Source organism: Prosopis cineraria, unplaced genomic scaffold (genome assembly GCF_029017545.1).
Source record: "Prosopis cineraria cultivar Desert tree isolate PC_DT_omini unplaced genomic scaffold, ASM2901754v1 PC5, whole genome shotgun sequence".
NCBI classification, from domain to species: domain Eukaryota; kingdom Viridiplantae; phylum Streptophyta; class Magnoliopsida; order Fabales; family Fabaceae; genus Prosopis; species Prosopis cineraria.
The window spans coordinates 31,095,294-31,119,357 of NW_026555336.1; the positions used below are offsets into that span (position 1 = coordinate 31,095,294).

The 24,064-nt window shown below is 29.9% G+C and overlaps 2 protein-coding genes across 2 annotated transcripts; both read left to right on the forward strand.

Moving 5' to 3' along the window:
* Positions 1-13,761: 13,761 nt before the first annotated feature.
* On the forward strand, positions 13,762-15,122 carry LOC129310823 (uncharacterized). Its single transcript, XM_054952737.1, has 4 exons — positions 13,762-14,251; positions 14,386-14,494; positions 14,696-14,886; positions 14,971-15,122. Exons 1-4 carry the CDS (start codon positions 13,762-13,764, stop codon positions 15,120-15,122), a joined length of 942 nt encoding a protein of 313 aa, XP_054808712.1.
* Positions 15,123-18,101: 2,979 nt separating this feature from the next.
* Positions 18,102-22,983, forward strand: LOC129311941 (protein NRT1/ PTR FAMILY 3.1-like). Its single transcript, XM_054954451.1, has 4 exons — positions 18,102-18,282; positions 18,457-18,674; positions 18,759-19,321; positions 21,888-22,983. Exons 1-4 carry the CDS (start codon positions 18,210-18,212, stop codon positions 22,765-22,767), a joined length of 1,734 nt encoding a protein of 577 aa, XP_054810426.1. The 5' UTR covers positions 18,102-18,209; the 3' UTR covers positions 22,768-22,983.
* Positions 22,984-24,064: the final 1,081 nt, after the last annotated feature.

Here is a 24,064-nt window from a genome sequence, read left to right on the forward strand (position 1 = left end):
CATTAATAACTGTTTGAGAGTTCAATGAGGTTAATAGGAGTTAGAGAAAGTGAATAAATCCTATGGGTATCTTTTTGTATGAGGAAATTGAATAAAGAGAGAGTTGAAGTATAAAGATAGATAAAAATTATTCAAAAAAGTATATTGATAAATTATATTGTGATTAAATGTAGAATGATCATATTTTTCACCATTCTAGCTTTGTGAAAGCTTTGGAAGTTAGTAATTGGAGATAAATATTTCTTGTACTTTTATATATTAATTAATTTATTGATTTAAATGTTCTAACAAAGTGTGTGAAATTATTTGACATGCAAGTGTGGCATAAAAGCATTTAAAAATCAAATATTATGTTTTTATGGAGTTTAATGACATGAGGTGTGTGAAATTCTATCAATTAGTGTTAGTGGAGTTCTATGACATGGTTTCATATGGAGTTCAATGATGTGATATGTTATAGAGTTCAATGAAATATGTATAAAAGAGGAGTTCAATGATTTTATAAGCTGTGAGGTTCTACGAACATTGTAAGTAGAGTTCAATGATGTAATATGTTATGAAGTCCAATGATGTGTTACCATGTATTTGTGAGATGAACATAGGTAGTGTCAGCATAACAAGAATATTGAGCATGCTTATGTGAGGATTCCTTACATGATATGAGAAATTACATTTCTATGCACTACATGATCATGAGAGGTAGGAGATCACTTAGGAAGAGAAATAGCGAGTTGAAATCTATGTGATAAAGCTATAATTGGAGCTTGAGATTGGCCTAGGTAAAATTTATTGTATTGTCCCACTTGATTTATGGGGGACTCGAATGTAACTAGTTTTTTCACTTGTTCAATGAGGAAGCTAATTTAAGAAGAATGACACCTTACAGTGTGAGATTTTGGGAGAAATCATGACCTATAAGTGAGTTAGGAAACCTTAGCTAGGTAACCCCTTACACATAAATGGCTAGGGTGGTCTCACCTTTAATGTGTATAATTATCGATGATATTACCAACCAGGAGTTTACATGGCACTTATTTGCATTATATGTTAGTTAATGTTGAACTATGTATTTTGAGCCTAGGAAGGGTATTTTGTAAATTGTGAAATCTAGAAAGGTCAAAATACTAGTGTAAGTAAGAAGTGAGTAAAAATGTGATTGATGTTGAATGATTATGATGATTATGACATTGAGGCTCCTCCTCCTATTTTTGTGATTAAGTGGTTAAGTATTGAAAATGTATTATATATAATGATTGTAAGATATGGTGTATTGCACAGGTTCGATATGGTCTATTGAGTATGGTCTAGGTTGTAAATTAGGCTCTTGGCACTTGAAATGTGAATTGGGCACCCAAATTGTGTAATAGGATTGAAAAGGAGTGAGTTTTGTACTGGGTGTCCAACTTTTGATTAAGAAATGTTATGATTATAAAATCAGTACAATTAGTTAGAGTTAGGAAAAAGCTTTTTGTAAATACTTAGATCATCTTAATCAAATCTTGGATGAAGAAATGAGTCTAATTGGTAGTTCGCCCCTTGTTGTTGTCAAATGACAATAGTTATGCTATAAAAAATGTGTGATGCTCCGCATTGCACAACTTAGAGGCAAACGTGCTGCAGATATCTGCTTTTCTACATTATTTTGTTGTTTCCAATTATTATGCAAATGCTTTAACTTGTGAAAGATCCTATACTTTTGCATACATCTATGGCTTTGATTTTTAAATTGTAAAGGTATATTGAAGTGTTTTAACTTTGAAAATTTAGGATTTTCGTTTTGTAAAACTTATACACTTGATAATCTTTTTAAGATATTTCCTTGATTGTCTTGAATTTAAAATTAATTGGAGAATAGTAAGGGAAACTTTACATTAGTTGTACCTGTCAAAAAACTTGCAGGACATATTTTCCATTTAACCTTTATATTTAAATGATTTTAATCAAAAACAGTTTTTTTACCAGTTCTATGAAAACAATAATTAAATCTTAAAATATTTTTTTAAAAGAATAGATGATCATGTTCAACCAATGGAGCCATATATTTTACCAGCTTTAAGCAATTTGACACCATCCGACTGTTTTCTGAGAAACCATGTTTTGTGGTTTCCAATGGGTTCCAAACATGCTAAATTAATGGGAGGATGAGAGTTAAATGTCAAAACTTTGAACTAAAGATAATTAGGTTTGTCTTATAAAAAAAGATAATTAGGTTCATGACAAAAAATTTTAAAAATAAATTGCAAATATCAATTCAAAAAAAATATAAATTCACAAGTTTTAATGGTAGATAATACGTTTAAGTTTTAACCGTAACTATCATATTATGTTAAGATAAAATTTTATTTGTATTGTTTGAATTAATATTTATGATTTATTTTTTTAAATTTTGTTAGCACCTAACTGTTATTAATTTAATATTTTGATGCTAATTGTCATTCTTCCTAAATTATATGTACCTCCAATTTTTGAAATTATTTATAAGCTGAGGATCATGATTCTTTTGTGAAATTGATATATTATAAAATTGAATGTTAAGATTGATAGTGATGCTTGAAAATCTCTTTCATGTGACTATTCAACATAGAAGAGCATTTTGGTTTGCTCTTTGCATATACAACAATCATAAGCCTTATTATATTAATTGAGGTCAATTATATAGATTGTACTACGCTAGAATACTCTATCATTTACCAAACTTTTGAGAATATTGTTAACTAAGATGTTTCGATCAACACTTTTTATAAATATTTTTTTTTGAACTTTCTCTAATCTTTTTTACAGGGCTCAAAATTATTCATTTCATTCTTCTTACTAGAGCCCCTCATGGTCTCTCTATATATATCCAAACCATTTCAAACTATCCCATAATAGATGTTATGGTCACTTTTTTTTTTATATATGCTCATTTCAAATTTTATTTTTATGTGTATACCTACACATCCATCTCAATATTCTCATCTCTATTACTTTAACTTTATGTTCCTACTGTCCTTTTAAAACCTAATATTTACTACCATATAATATAACTGGTTTTATAGTAATTTGATAAAACTTCCCTTTAAGTTTATTTGGTGTTTTTTGATTACAAATAACTTATTTAATCTTTCTTCATTTTTTTTGATCAGATAACCTTTCTTCAATTAAACCACTAACTTGTATCCCATGTGCAACATCCCCATCAATTGTCTCATCATGTTGAATAATACCTTTCAAATATCTAAAATTTTCTACCTGTGATATAATCTAATTTTTTAATTTCACTTTTAAATTACTAATGACTAATCTTTTGTTAAAATTATAATACAAATATTTTGTCTTATTCATACTTAGATGAAAACCTTTTGACTCTAATGTTCTCTTCTATAACTTAAGTTTGTAGTTAATTTCTTTTTTTTTTATTTTAGCAATAAGAACTATATTATCCAAAGTATGTATTTAGAAATTTTCTCTTAAATGTGCTCAATCAAAACATCTAAGATTAGGCTAAACAAAGAAGGATTCAAATATGATCCTTAATATAATCTAATTCTTATAGAAAAGTCTTTTGTTTCATCATCAAATGTTTTTATATTAGTTGTTCTCTCATACATATCTTGTATAACTCTAGTACAGACAACCTACACTCATTTCTTTTTCGGGGCTTTTCAAAGTACTTCCTTTGATACAAAATCATAATTTTTTTAAATTAATAAAAACCATATGTAAATTTTTATTTTTATATTGATACTTTTTTATTAATCCAATTAAATAAATAAATCACTTCTGTAGTCGTCATACCTGACATAAAATCAAATTAATTATTAAAAATACAGGCCTTCAATCTCAACCTATATTAAATCATTTTTTAATAATTAATATATATATATATATAATATATATATATATATAATATATATATATATATATATATATGCTCAATCGCTCTCCAATCTCAACCTATATACATTCAAAGCACTTTGCGCACGCGCGCACACTCCTAGAAAAGGGCTAACACCGTCAGCCCAGAAATTAGCCGCATCCTTATTCCTTATCAATAATTAATGCCATTATTTAAGTCCTATTTAATTATTAAAAAGAAATAAATTAAAAAAATTAAGATAAAAATAAATTAAGTCACCCAGGTTGATGTTAAGTATTATAAAATTTATTAATATATATTATAAATATAAAAATTATCATACTTTTTAAAAGTTTCATGAATCATGATTTTTATTGTGAATTAAATTACCCTTCTTCTTATAAATATATTTAGTTATTTTTTTCAATTATCTTATTTTTATTTTTATTTTTTTTGATTTATTTCATTTCTTTCTGCTGAGCAAACGGACTTTAGTCTTTCTTTGCAACAATCCTCCTCTTGATACTTTTTTCCCCACTAGAACTTAGAAAAGTATACTTTGCGGTGTGAAAAGTCTTTTATAGCTTTATCCCAACTTGTGACATTTAGCGGGCCACGCGACATTTTTTCTTCGGCATGATCTTATTAATGAATAGCCTACATTTTTTATGGCCAGAATTGCCCGCATTTTGAAACAATTTGAAAATAATTGAAACATTATGAACTAGTATTCTTGTATATGGAGCCGGAACTAGCCAACTAACCTTTACTATTTAATAAGAGAAATGAAAAAAAAATCAATTTAATAGATTGATTATTTATGGGAATTAAAGTAATATGTGATTTTCTTGTTCTTTTTTTTTAGCCCCGTTGTAGGAAAATAGAGAAATGATTGAATTTCTAATTTTCCTTCCCCTTTTTTTATTCCATCACTTGGTGTCTTGAAAAATTTGAGTATTACTACCACCTATCCAAACTAATATGAACCCCCACTTTATGAGATCATTGTTATAAACAGCGGCTTTACATGTATTCTAGGAATATCTTTAATATATTTATTTAATACGACTGTATATTTTAAAATTCAAATTCGAGATATTAAGATAAGTTGATTTGGCTTCCTCAAGAAGTTGAATCACATGCCTCTCAATGATTCCTTCCTTCTTATATGAAAATAAAACATGATAGACGTTTGAAATGAGCTTAAACATGGTTGAAAAATGAGGGCTTAGGTAGATTTAGACAATTGTGCTTTAATGATGTTTTATTCCCTTAACAACTAAGGTTTTTAAAATATTCTGTGCATTAATTGATTATGGCATTATGCTATCAATGGGGACAAAAGCGCAAATACTAGGTAATTATTAGAAAATTAAACATATATGAGTTTCAAATTGTTTATATGTAATGAATAACATGATTTTTTTTACTTAAGGATTATTTTTTTCTCTAAACTTTTTTTGAAGTGTTGGGTATTTTATATTAAAGGGAGGGGAATTATCCTTTCTAAATAATTTTTTTAGGAGTAGAATTGCCCTTTTGTCAAAGACTCATCATCTTCTTTATTATCTATTAATGTGAAATAATTGTGAGCCCATACACAATAAGAACAAAAAATATTTTGACCCACTTTGCCTCATTTTGACCCACTTTGCCTATGTTTTGTTGTTAAAGTTAACTCAATTTTTGCCGCTGCTACTACCATTGTCAACCCCTTTGGTCCACATCAAATGGTTAAAATGAATCAAAATATCTTATTGTTATTATATATAGGCTCTACAACAATTCTATGTTAACAAATAATGACAAAAATGATGGGTTTAAAAAAAAAGGGTAATTTTGCTCCTCAAAAAATTATTTGGAGGGATTATTGCTTCACTTTTAAATATAGGGTATCTCATGCTCCTTAAAAAAATTAGAGGAAAAATGAACTTCAAACTTTTTTTTTTTTTCCATTTTGAGTAGCATATGGCTCATGTAGTTATACCAAAATCATTTTCTCTGTATTATCATTCATTTAGATATAGTCACAAAAAACAATATGATCATATACAGAATTTAATAATATCATGTACAGTTTATTTTCACAAATAAAATCAATAACGATGTAAAAGGGGCAAGAAGGAGCAGTACTTCAATTTTCCCCTAAAAATGTTTTTTAAAATAAACTTTCGCGCCCTAAGTTTGTTTACATGAATATAGATGTGAACTTCTTTTTTAAAAAAATATAGAAGCAAACCTCTTTTGGTAATCAAGTCAATTTAAAATATTTAAGATATTAAATAAAATGTTATAAAAAATACATATATACTTATTAGTCTTATATATTTAAGGTATTTGTTTCCTATTAAATTAAAATATGCAAATTTTTTTATATATTATTTATTGAGCAAGACTTATATATTTAACTTTATATACTTAATATATTTTTATCCAATCAAATCAAAATAATTAAATTTTTATTATGTTAATAATATTAATAAGAAGAGTTTTTTTACAGAATAAATAATTTATAAAAGATCCGCATGTCATGATTTAATTAAAAATAATTATATTCAATATATAATATTAAGTATATAAGTTTTTTCTTTGTTTATTTTGCAAAAAATTCTTATCATTAATATCATTATTTTTTTTAAATTTAATTGTAATTATTTAATTAAATAAAAATATATTAAATATATAATTCTAACTATCTAAATTTTGACCAAAACTGAGTTTGTTTATGATTTGTAGAGGAGCAAAATTACTCCCTCCGTCTTTATTGTACGGCACATTCTGAAAGGATTTCTTTATCCTTATTATAAGACACATAAATTGTTATTTATTATCAATTTTGAATTTTTTTATTATAAATTTAATTTTATGACTTATCATATGTTATGTATTTCTTTTTTTTTATTTTTAATAAAGATAAAATTAAAAAATTATTTTATCTTAAAGACATACTCATTAAGTTGATTGTCAATCTATGATTATAGTAAGATATTAAAAAAACATTAAAACAAATTAAAAAGGAGAGGCACGCGGTGGTTGTGGAGTATGGGAGCCGGAAAGCAGAAATAATGGAAGAGACAATCATTAAGTTTGTAGTTTGCAATTATTCACAAACCGCCCATCCTTATCACTTCCCCTATCAATCTCTCACATCCAATGCCCACTTCCCCAAGTCCCTCCCTTCCATCACCTTTTACTCATCATACATTTCGATCCAATCCTTCCAAAATCCAATCCTTATATGTATTGATAATTATTTATTGCTGATATGTGTATTTTTTTTATTAGAAGCGATTCTATTTCAAGAACATTTGAATGATAAATATTGGTACATCTTTTTATCAAGAATTTAAATATTAGTTTATTAAATTGCTAGATTCAATCCTTAATGTTGGTAGGATTTGTTTTTCTTTTTAATTCATTCTTTTAAGTAAGAGTAAAAGATTGATTTTTTTGGATCATTTTAATGATTTAATTAGCTTGCCTTAGTTTCAATAAAGTAATTAAATCCTTGTGTGTATTGATCCAACTTATTCCAACTAAAAAAGAAAAAAAATTCGGTAATCATATTGGTCACTTTATATTGAAAGATGGAGCGTGTTTTTTTTTTTTTTAAGATTATCCTTATATTTAACTTTATAGGATTTATTTTTCCAATTCATGCTGTTAAATAAGATTATATTTTTTTTTCATTTTAGACCATTTTAATAATTTTTAATTAGCTTGCCTTAATTTTAATAAAGTGAACAGAACGGACTGTATTTAATATTGGAGGGAGTATATGCATTCAAATAACAACAAATGCCATAAATAATACATGCCTTTCCAGGTCTTATGTGAATTTTGAAGAAAGAACATCAACTACGAGATAATATAAGAAAACTATGATTCACTATTGGTGATAATATATCAATACTCCATTTTATATGAAAACACTTTCTTTGTATTAAATTATAAGATATATTTGAAGGTTATTCAATGTCTCAAAATATAAGACACTTTCATAAAATTAAAATTTTATTAAATACAAAAAAGTAGTGTTTCATTAATTATACTTATTCTAATATTTCACTTCCCTCCTAATTATTATATATGTATGTTTCTTTGCAAATAATGTATAAAATATTTTATTTCTTTCTAAACATATTCATAAAAGGGTATTGACCAATCTTATAAATAATGTATTTGATTGATCAAAGATATACACATGTTAACAAAAGATATCTTAATAATTTATTTTATTTTTTTCGAAACATATTAGTAATTAATGTGTTGAATTTTTTCCTTTCAGTAGCATTACAGTCAAGTAAAAAGGAAATTAATAAGAGGATAGGTCTAATTTTTTTTTTTAAAAAAAGTAGGTGGCCATTAAATATCAATTTAAATAATTATAAATTAAGGAATTTTAATTGTAAATAAAGGTGAGAATCAATTTGGTTCAATCAGTTCAGTTCCAACTTTTTTGAAACCAATCCACTGAATTATATATTTTTGATTGAATCGAATCAAAATATTTGATCAAATCAAATTATAATGGTTTGATTCAATCAATCTATTCAATTAGTTAACTCTGATTTGAGTCAGTGGAGTCCGCTTATGTTGTTATATGCATAAAATTTTCCATCCATTTTCCCTCTACTATTAAAGGTCTGACAAAAAATAGTTATTCTACTTCATAATTCACGAGAAAACTAATAAAACCTAGGATTACTGCATTAAAAATTAAATTATAGAAGAAAAAACAAAACAACACGTAAACAAAAAAGACTACTATTACAAGGGGAGAGCAGAAAACGAGAAATGGAAAAGCAAACATGGAAAAAATGGAAAGCTATTTCAGTAGTTCTTACTTATTCAGACAAGAGGTTGAGTAGATGGGGAGTGAAAATGGAGGAAAATCGAAGGGTGTTAAGGCTTCTCTTATGATCTTATTCACTTTTTCAAAAATATAAAAAGAAAAAAATATACATATAAATTATGTATAATTCATTTCGTTCGGTCTAATTGGTTCAATAATTCCTAGACTTGAATTGATTAATCAATATTTTTATTGAAAGAAAATTTAATTGAAATATATTACTGAATAGATCAAATTTAATTTGATTCAATTTAATTTTTGATTTCGTTTCAGTCCCATCCACCTTCAATTTTAAATAAAACATTTAATATTTTATGCGATTTTCAGTTTATAATTAAAATTTTTGTTTGCAATTACCTAAATTGATATTTGCAAATTATTTTTTTAATATTTTTGTTAAAGACCTAACTGTTATATTTTAATATTAAATTAAACCCTAAATTAAATCTAAACTAGATTAAAAATAAAAAGTTATTAAAATTATTTATAATTTTTATTTTAATAAATATAATATATAATAATACTTTAAATCTAAACAATTTAAATTAAAATTTGAATAGTTCAAATCTCATTCAGGGATAAGCACGGAAATCAGACCCATATTTAGTAGATTCAAAAATCTGACAAATAGTAATGAAGCCAAATGTGATAATTGATTGTGAGAAACAGCCACAGCTTGCTTACTGAGTCTTAGAAGGACAATCAATTATGAGAAAAATGAGGCCTTTGGATGTTTTCTTTATCAAACCATGGTTTTGATAGGTAGAATTGATTATTTTTAAGTATCCAAACAGTCACTTAGCCATTTTATAATAATAATAATAATATAAAAATTAATGATGTTTAAGTCTTAAAATAGGAATTTAGTTACAATTTAGTCAATTTTTATTTAAAGATGAATTGTAAATATTATTTTACATAATTGCAAATATAAGATTTTTAGCACTAGAAGTAATTTATGAGATTTAAATGCCTAATTTACAATTGAAGTCATCATATTTACAACTATCTAAATTAATTTTTGTAACTTATCTTTAACTAAAATATTTTGGAATTTAACCATCGTTAATTTTTTTTTGAAATTTAATTATCATTCTCCTTATATAATTAATTTTCTCATATTCCCTAGGTAAAAAAAAAAATGAAACTTTAATTTCATCTATACTCACCTCCAGCTTTCACCACCTAAACCAAGTTTACACATTTTATATATGTCATCTTTTTTAAGTTAACATGACCCCTTGTGCTGTCTTCGTATTTTTTTATTTATTAAAAAACAGTTATACAACTTGATTTGTTGTCAATGCCATTCAAGCTATTGGTATATAGTGGCTTTTGAAGAGCTGTTTCCCTATACGAAGGAAGAATTTTATATTATAAAACTTTTGAAGATTTTATAAAACGAAAAAGAAAAGAAAAGAAAGAGGGAGATCATAAAAGAAAAGGAGATCTATGCATCCTTTTTTTAATATCAAAAGTCATTCAATCTAACTAGATTTTAGAACCCATGATGATATACGGGAAATTTGATCCCTGATTTACGGGGAATGAAAAATAAGGAAATAAAATTAAACTCATTGAACTCATTGAATAATTTTTTAAAAATAGACAATTAGGATTATAAAATTTTAATAAAGAGAAAATAGTAAACAATAATTTTTTTTAAAAAAAAGCTTTTAACCCAACTACACTATTTTTGTCAAGTAATTAAATCAAAACTCATTAAAATCCTTCGCACCTTCTTCATTTCCCTTAAAACTAAACAGACCATCAAAACTAATACCCTTTCTGTTAAAAAATATAATGTATTTTTAATTAAATTTCACCTCTAATAAAGTAGTTACCTGCTTTTAAACTAACCTTATTTTTTTATATTTACTCCTATTAAACACTCTACAATAAATATAAAGTCATTATTAATAGGGGTACTTTTAAAAAAAAGACAATGATTACATCTCAAAAGACTAAAAATGTCTTATATTTTTTAACATCCAACTCCTCAAAAAATGTCTTACATTTTTTAATGGAAGGAGTAAAAGTTAAACATTTAGTAAATATTAATTTAATGATTTTACAACAAATAATAATATTTAAAAGATGTTAAATATAATTGTATGAGTAATTACAGGTAACTAACTTTATCAATTTGATGAGGAAAAAAAAACTTTATCAACAAAAAATAAATATTTTTGTATTCACCATGCATCCCTTTCACAACAATCCATAACCCTCCTCATCTTTTTACTTCACCATCTCTAAATCTCTCAATTTTTCCTTACTTGCTTCCGCTTCACTATCTCTGAAAACCTTCATCCTCATCACCATCCCCAACCTCTGCCTCTTCTCCTTCTCTTTCAATTTAATCATCGTCGTCTCTTTTGACAATGAAACTTCATTGCATCTTCTCACCATGGCTGCATATTTATTCATTGAACTTTGTCGTCGCTTTAAATCTACTCTCTCCTAACCATGGTATTAAAAATTGAACCAGACCGGCCGGTCCGACCGGTGACCCGACGAACTGAAGACCAGTTCAGTCCGGTTCATATGGCCAAAGTGGCCTTATGTGGCCCAGGTTAACCCGGGTAAACCCGCCCAACCCTCGGGTTAAAAGGGTTAGGCGGGTTATTATTTTTTGAAGAGACTAACCCCCAAAACGACGTCATTTTGGGGGTCATATTATTAAGAAAATATGCGAAGGTTGAACGGTCTGTAATCCATATTCTCTCATCCTCTCCTCTGTCCTAACTTAGTCAGAAACCCTAACTTAGTTTGTCTTTGTCCTCTCTGCTACGGCTCTGCGTCTTAACTCTCAACTCTTAATCTCTGAATCTTCGATCTCGTATTCTCGGGGCGAAGGTTGAACGGTCCGTACATTGATAGCTGATAGCTCAATCTCTGAACGAAAATGAAGGTTGAACGCATTTCATAGTCTCAGTCTGAACTTTGCCGGTTCACCCTCATCGTGTCTCATCTATGGCTGAATCTGGATGCTAAACCCGTAACCATCTTTGCCTCGAAGCTTTGCCCTCGTCTCTTATCTCATCTCTCATCTCTGCCTCGAAGCTTCAACGGTGAATGCTGTGCTCTGTCTGAATCTTGCCTAAGCTTCAACGGTCCGTATGAGCCTCTCAAGTAACTGCTCTCTCTCTCCCCCCACTTGATTCAAGTATGCTTTTCTCTCTCTCTCCTCTGCGAGCTTGTGGACGGAATGATATCTCAAGGAGTTTAACGTGGTCCGGGAAGGTGTCTGAATTTCAGAATTTGTGAATGGCAATGTTACAATCACTGGCTACAGCAATTAGAGTTAGAAAATTAGAAAATAATCAAATATAATTTTTGTCATAGCCCTTTGGCTCGATTTGGTTCATAAGATTCAAGCCATAAACTTTATGATTTATCAAACCATAAAACTGAGCTTCATGTTGCTCTGTATCTTCGAGCTTCATTTATGACTTATGTATGTATTCTGATTTGCTCTGGTTGCTGAAAATTAATCTGAGCTTTATATTGCTCATCTCTGTCTGAATCCGTAAATCGAGAAGGCGAGAACCTCTTCTAGTTTTGGAATTCGAATGCTGTGCTCTGTGACTCTGTTTGAACTCTGAATCTTGTTTGTGATTTTTATATGTATTTTGATTTGCTCTGGTTTTTGAAAATTAATTCGAGCTTTATATTGCTCTTGTGTACTGTATTTTGGATTTCTAGCTGCTATGATTGCTCTGGCTGCTCTGGTTTTTTTTACATTATATGTTTATTTATGTTGAAATTATCGTAGCTTGCAGATTAAAGTTACAATATGGATATTGGAAGTAATTCGAGTAGTGATGGAACTGAGAATCCTACCCCCAATTCCAACAATCCTTCTCCCAATTCCAACAATCCCACCTCTGCTAGCCATAATGACTCCACATCTGAAACCCCATCAGTTTGTGAAAAAAAAGATCATGCATGGGCACATGTTGCTTTAAGAAAAGAGGGTAACAAAAATGTGTATACATGTCTTTATTGTGCATTAAGCTATAAAGGAGGTGGAATAAATAGATTGAAGCATTATCTTGTTGGTGTAAGTGGAAATGTAGTTTCTTGCAGTAAAGTTCCTTTTGATGTTCGTCATCAGATGCAAGAATCATTAAAAAGTGAGAAAAAGAGAAAGCTTGTTGATGTACAAGTAGACATGGAGGAACATGTGTCTAATGTTAATGCACCCAATGCACCTGCTCCATCTAAGTCAATCCCTGAGAGTAGTGCTAGTAAAAAGAAACCTCCTACTATGCCAGTTGAAAATTATTTTACCCTTAGGACAACTCTAGGTTCCCAACCAGGCATTAAGAGTGCATTTGCAACTAAAGAAGCACAACACAGTGCAAAAATGGCCATTGCTGAATGGGCTATCATCAATTGCATTTCATTTAATGTATTAGATTGCCCATTCTTTCAAAAAGCTATGGATGCTATTGTTTCAATTGGGCCTGGGTTTAAGGGTCCTACTGCTTATAAATTTAGAGTTAACTTGTTGAATGATTGGAAAAAAGAATGTCAGCTACTTATTGAGAGTCATTGATCTAAATGGAAAACTTATGGATGTACACTCATGGCTGATGGTTAGACAAATGTCAGGCAACAAACTTTGATAAATTTTCTTATATATTCTACATATGGCATAGTATTTGTAAAATTTATTGATGCTTCTAATTTAGTGAAAGATGCCAAGACTTTATTCTTATTGTTTTCTAAAGTGATTAAGTGGGTTGGTCCCAACAATATTGTGCATGTGGTGACTGATAATGCTGCTAATTATGTAGCATGTGGCAAGTTGATTAAAAAGAAATATAAAAGTATTTATTAGTCACCTTGTGCTGCTCATTGCTTGAATTTTACTTTGAAAGACATTGCAAGTATGTCTCATGTGTCACAAATTGCAACAAAGGCATCAAAGATCATTGTGTTTATTTATAATCATATGGTCTTCCTGTCATGGCTCAGGAAAAGAAAGGGTTGGAAAGAAATTGTGCATCTTGGTACAATAAGGTTTGCTACAACATTTATCACATTACATAGCATATATATGCACAAGCATGACTTGCAAGCAATCACTAATAAGCATTTTGTGGATCACAAATTATCAAGGACCGAAGTCGAAATAATTGTTAGTGCCATCATATTAGATAATCGGTTTTGGAATGAATGTCTTGAAGTTGTGAAGATTGTGTCTCCTCTTATAAAATTATTGAGAATTGTTGATTCAGATGAAAAGCCTTCTTTGCCTTATGTTTATGAAGGCATGCAAAGGGCAAAAAAAGCAATTAAGGTAGTCTTCAATAATAAGAAAGACCAATACAAGCCTTACACAAATATTATCCAAGCCCGATTGGATAAGCACTTGAAGACCAATCTTCATGTAGCAGCATATTTGTTGAACCTTTCCTTCTTGTATAATGATGACTTTGTTCACAAAAGAAGGTTAATGGATGTTATGCTTTCAGTGTTTGAATCAACTGAAAATGAAGATGTTGATTATATTGTGATGATGAAGCAGTTGAGCTTGGATCGTGACCGTAAAGAATCTTTTGACAAAGCTTTATGTCATAGAGCAGCATAGAAGCTAGACCCTTGTAAGTGTTAATATTTAATATGATCATGGTAATTTTATTTATCATATAACATATAACTAATTGTCTTTTATTTGCAGATGAATGGTGGTCATTTTATGGAAGTTCTGTTCCAAAGTTGCAAAATCTTGCAATGCGTATTCTTAGCCAAACTTCTTCCTCTTCTAGTTGTGAGAGAAATTGGAGCTTGTTTGAATGCATCCATACCAAAAGAAGAAATAGATCGGAACATCAAAGACTAAATGATTTAGTCTTTACAAACTACAATCTATGATTGAAGCATAGGTAATAAAAATAAAAGTTATGAATATTTTTAATAAATAAAAATTTTATTATTACTATCTCATGGTAGATATATTCTTATATTTGATTGTTTTGATCTCATTAAAGGAGCCTATTGAAGAAAAAGACAAGTTTTGATCCAATTGATTATGAATCTATTGACAAATTGAACTTTTGGATTGCTGAAGAGGAACAAGAGCCAGCTCCAGAGTTTGATGTTGATGATGTCACTAATTTGAAAAGTGCTATGCATAATGAGAATCTTGTAGCTTCATCAACTTCTGTGAGAAATAATGAAAGTTTATACTTACTAATATGTCTATATTGCATAATATATAATTATTTTTTATATAATGATTAATGTTAATTTTTGTCATAAATAGCTGAAGAAGATATGAATATTTCAGAGCATCCACATTTGAATGATGATGTTGGAAGTGGTTCTGGTTTCTCTCAATCATCGCCTAATGTTTCAATCCTTACTCTTGGAGATTTGAATGAAATTAATGAGGATTTTGGTGTTGATTATTATTAGCTTTAGACTTTTTGATGATTAAAGGATTGTAAGGATGAATATTTTAAATGTTGTGTTTTTAATGATGTTTCGATGATTATGTTGGACTTGTATGTGGTATTATATAAGATATTAAGTCTTAGAAAATTTATTTTTATTTAAATCATATTATTTTATTATGTCCGGTTTGAATCTGGGTTGACCCCCGGTTGAACCTCTGACCCCCAATCGTAGCCGGTTCAATGGCCGGTCTGATTTTTAGTACCTTGCTCCTAACCCATCCACCCCCCCCAAAAAAAAAAAAGAGAATGGAACAACTATAATGAAGTCAAGAATGGAGTTTCTCTATCCTGCATGTCTTTTTTTTTTTTTTTCGTATCTTCTTCTGCTGCTTTTCTTAATAAATATTGAACAGTTGTACATTTATAAGAATATGTTGTGCAATTATATTTTTCTGATTTTTTATTTTTGATATTCTATACTTCATGCGTTTTCCAATTTTATTTCGCCAAAATACTGTGTTATTTTATTCTGTAATCATTGTTTAATGCGTTTTTTCTTTTAGTCCTTATTTGATTTTGATTTTGGTAGCTTCAATCGTTGTGATTAGATTTTGATTATGTTAGCTATTTTGTTTATTTTATTAATTAGGTCCAGTTCTTCTTGGTTGGTAATTGTTTGGAATTGTTTTTTTTTCATTTTTATCAGTTTTCTCCTATTTTTATTTTATTAATTAGGTCCAGTTCTCTTGATCGATTATTGTTTGGATTTTCTCATATTTTTTAGCTATTTTTATTTAATTTTTTTATTTTTTTTAATTATTAGTTTCTTCCTTGAATATCAGTTTCATTTTATTTTATTTTTTCCCTATTTATTTGATTTTGGTTTTGTAACAAAATTCCAGAACATCATGGGGGACCCACATGGATCAATAACACTAATCAAAAGTGGAACACTGCAGAGGCAACTATTTATCAACAATAAACCAATGGATTTTACAATTAAAGTAGAAATAGAAATAGATGGATAGATGGATTTATATAATCAATTAATTTATATTTGAAATGAGAATGGGTCCTAAATATTAAAGAAGTTTTGAAAATGATAAAATTGGCACCATGTGTCAAGGGCTCAAGACACCTGATGTAGATAATAGACTTTTTATATCTATTTTGAAGACAATCAATATATGTAGTTGTAAAATTCTCATTTTATATAGTGAATCCGTTTAGTTATTGAAAATGATAGAATAACAAAATCAAATTTTTTTGTCATGAACTCAAATGAAGCACTCAACTTTATTAACGATCTTTTATGATCATATATATTTAGATAAATCTGATAAACCTATTAAACATGCATATAGCTTTGGATGTGAATGCAAATTTCATGATTATATTCTAGTCTATCTCAAATTTTAGAGATATGATCTGTTATAATATTGTGGGATAAAACTTCTTGTTTGATGCATATGTTAATATGTTATGACCTAAATTGCGGGCATCAATGTTGAATCTGGACAAACATGGGGCGAAATTGAAAATTATGTAGGATATAGGGCTGGGCTAATTAAACTAATTTTCACATTTTTTTTTACAAACAAAATTTAAATATTGTGTCCATGCTTGCTCTGTATTTGCAAGTCTAAAGAATCCAAGGAGACTAGTGAATAAGATTGATCATTCAATAGAGAAAAGCACAAATAAATAAAAAATTGTCACATTCATTTATTTCCCGGATCCAATGAACCAAGGTTAAAATTGAGAATTCAGTAGATGACATGGAAACTAAAAGGATGGACTGTATATATCAACATGCTACAGCGTGCAAGTTGTGAGAGGACCCAAAAATAAAGATAAGATGTACTTGTCCATATAAGATACAATTTAATTATATAAGATAGATATGCTCACTTAAAAAATTTAAATGCATTTTTCTACTTGCATGTTATTTTATTGTTTCTTTATTTATTTTTATGGACATAATTCACTAATACTTTCTTTTAGATGGAGAGAAAAGTAGGGAAAAGAAAATTATTTGAGAAGATAGATATGTCCTTTTTTGGATAGTAAGAGGAAAAAAAAAAGGAAAATTATAGGACAAAAAAATCATCAGACAAATGTTTTCTTCTAGAAGTTTTTCTTTGTGGAAAGATTTTGAAGAGTAAACTAAACATGTTTTCTAAAATTACCTGTATTTTTTTTATGTAGATATTAGTCGCTCTTCTTTTCTCTATATTTTTTCTTCCAAGTACAATGAGAGACATTAATATTTTCCCTTTAATTTTATCTTCCTTCCATTTTTCTTCCTTTCATTTTTTGTTCTTTGCTTTCATTTTTTTCCTCATCCAAATAAAGTATGCAATCCCACCAAATTTATAAAACCAGGCACTTCGACTTGGGGGGAAATTCCAATAATTTGCTTGTTGGCCAATCAGAATCTTCATTTCATTGAATCCATATATGATACGCTTCTTTTTCATATTTAGGACAAAAAAAGAGGCCAATCGCTTCACGGGTACTTGGCATATGATGTTTTACACTTTGGTTTTATTTGCACATTTCTTTCCCCTGGATCTAAACTTAATTATATTATTGTATAAATTAAAAAAATATTTTTTCTGTAGCAATGACTCTGCTACAGTGCTACCTATAGAAGTGAGTGACGTGTGAACGGTTCTTAGGCATTGGCAGCTCTAATATTTGGGAGTCCAGACCGGACAAAAATATACTTATTTGATAAGTGCTTCACGTGATATGAAAATAATCGCTTGATTTAACCACATAATTGAAAGAGACTTTGTTATATAATATTTAAAATACTAAATCTTAAATTTTTGGAGTTGATAGCATATGTGATTATTGTTTTGATGTTGTTTTGAATTTTTTTAAAAATATATTTTAATAATTTTTAAATATTGATAAAATTTAATAATTACAATTAAGACACTTGTTGAATTAATTGATTTAGGCACTCACCGGATTTCCATCCAAGTACTCGCGATCCCTCCTCTCCTCACATACTTCAAACTTGGCCTATAAATACTTGATTAGCTTGCTCCAATTTTTATGTACAAGCAGATCATATAACATATAGAATCTTTACAAGATGGAGCAGAAAGATCACAACCATGTTAGAAGAAGGAAAAAGGGAGGCCTTCTCACATTGCCCTTTATCTTTGGTAAGCCTCTAAACACTTCTCTCTTGGTTTTTCTGTCATGAGTATGTGTGTGTATGGATTTGAATTCTCAGAATGTTGTTGTTTTCCCCTTCACACAGAAGCACTGATGATTCTGTGTAAGCCTTTTCGTTAATGGGTTTTGATTTTTTTTTTTTTTTCCTTTTGTGAATGAAGCTAATGATGTGTGTGAGAAGCTAGCAGTGGTGGGTTTCGGTACAAACATGATTAGCTACTTGACAACACAACTACACCTTCCATTAACCAAAGCAGCTAATACAGTCACCAACTTCAATGGAACTGCCAGCTTGACTCCTTTGCTAGGCGCCTTCCTCGCCGACTCTTACGCCGGAAAATTCTGGACTATCACCATAGCTTCCATTTTCTACCAAATTGTAAACACGCTTGTTTCTTACCATATCATGCTTTTCTATTTTTGGAAGACGGCTCCTCATTTTTAACAAGTGATATTATTGCAGGCAATGACAAGTCTGACATTATCAGCAGTGCTTCCAAAGCTGAGGCCACCTCCATGTGAAGTAGGTAAGGAGGTGTGCCAAGAGGCTGACTCAGGACAGCTGGCAGTACTGTACGGGTCACTGCTGCTGGCGGCACTCGGGGCAGGTGGGATCCGGCCTTGTGTGGTGGCATTCGGGGCGGACCAGTTTGATGAATCGGATCCAGAACAAACCACCAAGACGTGGACCTACTTCAACTGGTACTATTTTGTCATGGGAGCAGCAACACTAGTGGCTGTGACTGTGATTGTATACATTCAAGATAATGTGGGATGGGGATGGGGCCTAGGCGTCCCAACCATAGCCATGTTTCTGTCAATCATCACCTTTGTTGTTGGATATCCATTTTACCGGAACTTGGATCCGGATGGGAGCCCGTTTACCCGCTTGGTCCAAGTGGGTGTGGCTGCATTCAGGAAGAGAAAGCTACGACATGTGTCAGACTCCGAATTATTGTACCAAAACGATGAACTGGATGCCTCCATTTCTTTGGAAGGGAAGCTCCTTCATTCTCAACAGTTCAAGTAAGTCTCGCTCTTTGTTTAATCCCCCCCCCTCCTCTTTATTTAATACAGTTCAAGCAGGTTTCAAGTTAGAGACATATAGTTAAGGGTTTTGTTAGAGCTGGGTCAAGTTTGGTAGACCTGCTCTGAATAAATTTTTGTTAAGACAAATAATTAGTGTATCGAGCTTAGGTGTTTAAATTTTTTTTTTCTTTACTTTAAACTTATTTCAGCAGCTTGAATAAGTTCAAACCCAAATGAAACTAACTTAAATACTCGAATTATTTTTTATTAACTAACTGAAATTAACTTTTATTTCATCTGGGCACTTACAAACCGTTTCTTAGACTCTCCATTGATACACTAATTATTTGTTTTCAATTTTTTTATAATATTAAAGAATAATAAATACAAGGGGTTACTTTTTATACATACACTTTGAATCAATGATTAAAAAATGGGATTAGACTGGACGGTTGGATAGGTCCAGATTTTTGCTTAGTCGATATGTACAAACAGTTTTGAGATTGAGTCGGATTGGGTCATTTTAGACCGACGATCGAATCGAGAATCAAAATCAAGTTAGGAACTGAATTCAGTTTTTAAAAACCAGACTGTTTAAAAAAAATTATCAAATTTTTTCTTAGAAAATTACCAATTTTTTTAGTTATTTAATATTATGTTATATCATATGGCTTATTAAATCATGATAAACTTAAAATATTTAATTTTATTTTTAAGTTAAGTAGCAATTTTATATTTATTTTTATATTTAAATTATTATATGCATATATAATTTTTTAATTTAAGTATTATGTTATTGGTTTGACCATTGATTCAAATAATGGGTTAAACCATGCAAATCGTAAATTGTTAACTTTTTCAATTCAATATTTAGTTCGATTCTGAAAATATTACTTTAAATGCTTGGTTTCATTTTAGCAAGAGTAAAAGAAAAAAAAATAGTGGCTTCTAGTGTTATGTTATTTGAAAATTTTTAATTTTTAACACAAATATTGAAACCGACTAAAAAATGAAATAAAAAAACTCTAAAAATTCAATTATTCAGAGCAAATAAACCTGAGATATTAATTCTTTTTAGCTTAAAAAAATTTACAAAGCTAGTCATATAAATTCTTTTTATATAAGCTTAAAAAAATTTACAAAGCTAGTCATATAAATTCTTTTTATATATTTAAATATTTTAAGTTTAACTTGAATAAATTTGGCCTATTAAATTTCTGGCTGTAGAATTGTTCATGAAGGTCCTAAATGTGTTCATGAAGTAATGGCAATATTATTAGGCGAGGAACGTAAAGGTAGTCAACATAAACCATTGCTAATTTTTTTTGGCCAATAAACCATTACTAATTTGAGTATTAGGTGAAAGCAGTCAGATTTTTAAGAATACGTGGGGCCCAGATTTTATTGCTTTTCCTCCAGTGTTTGTCCTTAAATACATGCCTATTCAATCATTATCCTCAATCATCCTCTCTCTTTCTTACTTTTCCTTCATTCATTCATTTTCTGCGACCACTGATTTTTTGTTTTTTCCCTGTTACAACATGTGGTCACCGGTCATGTGGTGTCGCGCCTCACAAATTGCCGTTGCGTGCACAATTTTTTCATACTATTTCTTTAGTTATAAAAAAACAATATAAAAGCAGGCTGGTCACATGTTATGTTTACACAAACAATGTTCAATATGATTATCCATGTCAATAATCAAATTATAACCAATAATATTATTCAACGAAGAGAATTCAGTAATCATGACTTACATGACCTTTGCACAAATTTCAAAATTTTAAAATTCATTTTTTATTTATATATTCTATGACTTAAAATTCAAAGGATTTTGTATAATTTGGACAAGAACAAAATATCATTAACTAAACCCATTTTCATTCACGGGCCTTCATGATTTGGTGGCTTGAAATTGCAAATGCGACATGCCGAAATTATTGAAATGTCAAAACCCTCAAGCTACTACGGTTCATGTCTATCTATTTTGTGCATAGGACACAGGCACACAACTAGCACGCAACAAACACTAAGCCCCATTTAGTATGAGGAAAAGGTTTTTGATACAATTAGAATTAAAATTAGAATTGAAATTAAAATAAAATTAAATTTTAAAAGTATAGTTTGTATGAAGATGGAATCTCACTATTATTTTAATAAGTATATATATTTAAGTAAGAAAAGTTTAGGATATCCTTTGCAATTTTTTTTTCTTTAAAAACTATACCCTTCTGAATATTATAATTGTTGAGAGTACAGCCATTATTCTGAAACGAATTGAGAAGTCACATAAAAGGGCAGAGGTGTCTCATAGCTGCACTTCTATGGAATCAATTCCACCTTCATCCTAATGGAATTTGGTTCTAGCAATTCCGATGGAATTACAATTTCTGAAAATCACTCTAGATTACCAAACATGCCCAAAACTTGATTCTATTTTCATTTCCATTTCTAAATTTAAAATTCAAGGATACTAAGGAGAGCCTAAGCTCAAGATATAAGGAAGAAAATTATGAAAAAATTTGATATATATATATAATTTTATTTATTCTCTTAAATGCAGATTTCTGGACAAGGCAGCCATAGTGGGTGAAGAGGATGAGAGAGACCTTAAAAAACCAAATTTATGGAATCTAAACACAGTTCATAGAGTAGAGGAACTCAAGTCGTTGCTAAGAATGGGCCCAATATGGGCCTCAGGCATCTTACTCATCACAGCCTATGCCCAGCAAAACACCTTCTCTCTCCAACAAGCCAAGACCATGGACAGGCACATCACCGCCACCTTCCAAATCCCCGCCGGCTCCATGACCGTCTTCACCATCCTCACCATGCTCGCCACCACCGCCTTCTACGACCGCCTCTTCATCCCCGTCGCCCGCCGTGTCACCGGCCTCGACCGCGGCATCACCTTCCTCCACAGAATGGGCATGGGGTTTGTCATCTCCATTTTGGCCACCCTCGTCGCCGGGCTCGTCGAAGTGAAACGCAGGCAAGCTGCAATCTCCACCGCCGCCAAATCCATCTCCGTGTTCTGGCTTGTGCCGCAGTATAGCCTGCATGGAATGGCTGAAGCTTTCATGTCCATAGGGCACTTGGAGTTTTTCTATGACCAGGCTCCTGAAAGCATGAGGAGTACTTCCATTGCTTTGTTTTGGACTTCGATTTCGGCTGGGAATTACATGAGTACGCTCCTGGTTTCATTGGTGCATAAGTTCAGTCGTAAGCCTGATGGATCAAATTGGCTTCCTGATCATAATCTGAACAAAGGCAAGTTGGAGTACTTCTATTGGCTCCTCACGTTGCTCCAAATTGTTAACTTTGTTTACTACGTGGGTTGTGCTAAAGCCTACGTTTATAAGCCAATTCAGGTGCATGGTAAAGGGGATGAAGATAGTGGTACAAATGAGAACCAGATTGAGCTTGCGTCCAGCAAAGTCTGAGATTGCCGCTTTGGTTGATTTAGTGATTTAGATTTTCTTGTTTCTTAAATAAATATTTATAATAGATGCGTTTATCAGGCTGAGGTAGTCTCTCTTACTTTTATTCTGGTGATTACGTAAGCTTTGTAGATGTTGTAACTTGTAAGGTGAACATTGTAAATAAATAATACTGCACTACTAATAGGAAACAGTAAAACGGTGCTCTTACAATAGCCAGTATCATTTGTTCATCAGTTCTGAATTTTCTTGTAGTTCGGCTATGGAGGCTAGGAAATCCAATACAGATCGTCAGTTTAAAATCAGATAGTATTGGTTGAAATTACATGGAATCGATAAGGTTGAAATTACAACACTGCCTGAGGTATTTATGTTTAAATTAAATTACAACACAACCATATGGAGTCTTGCATACGAAGAAAATATATTTTTATCTTTAAAATTTAGAAATGCATGGCATATATATATATTTGCGTATCTAAATATCTGATGTAATTTTTGACCAGTCTCAAGTCACTATTTGTTGTTTGTTCCGGTAACAAAAATATAATAAAAACAAGAAACATTACACAATATCTGTAAATCAGAAGTTTCTAAAGACTCTATTTGCCTGAAGAAATTTACATATTTTTGAAATTAAGAGATGATGATGAAAGGTGTTCATCAAAACCAATACAAATTGATTACACCAAACTAAATCGAATTAAATCGACATGAACTGCATGATCATGAATAAAGTTTGGTTTGTTTTTCTTTTAGCCGAACCCATCAATTCAGTTCAGTTCATATTTTTGCTACTTAAAACTTGAACCAAATTGAACCAACCTCATATTACATTTATTTTATACATTTTTATAAATTTTTCCAAGTTTTTTCCCCAAATTTAATTATTTGTAATTCACTAGTAAAAAAAATCTATTACAATTAATTAAGTATTGTCTATAATTGTTTATGATATATTTTTAATTTTATAATTAAGTGTTTTAAAAAACATATTGGTCCCACAATGGGGAACTTCCGATTAAGATAAATGAAAGGTGGTAATGTCCCAGGATTTTTCATGATACCAAACGATGAAATCAAAAATAAAACAACAAATTGAATTTTAATAGTTAAAAATATCAATCAATCATTGTAAAATATTCTTTTATCTTCAATAGACTTTTTTTCATTAAAAATAATAATTACTAATTAGGAATTTCCAGTAAATATACGTGTGCGTTTGTGTACATACATATTTATATTTATTATGAAAAACATTTCAACCAAAAATTGAAGCTTGATTAACTGAATTAGATGG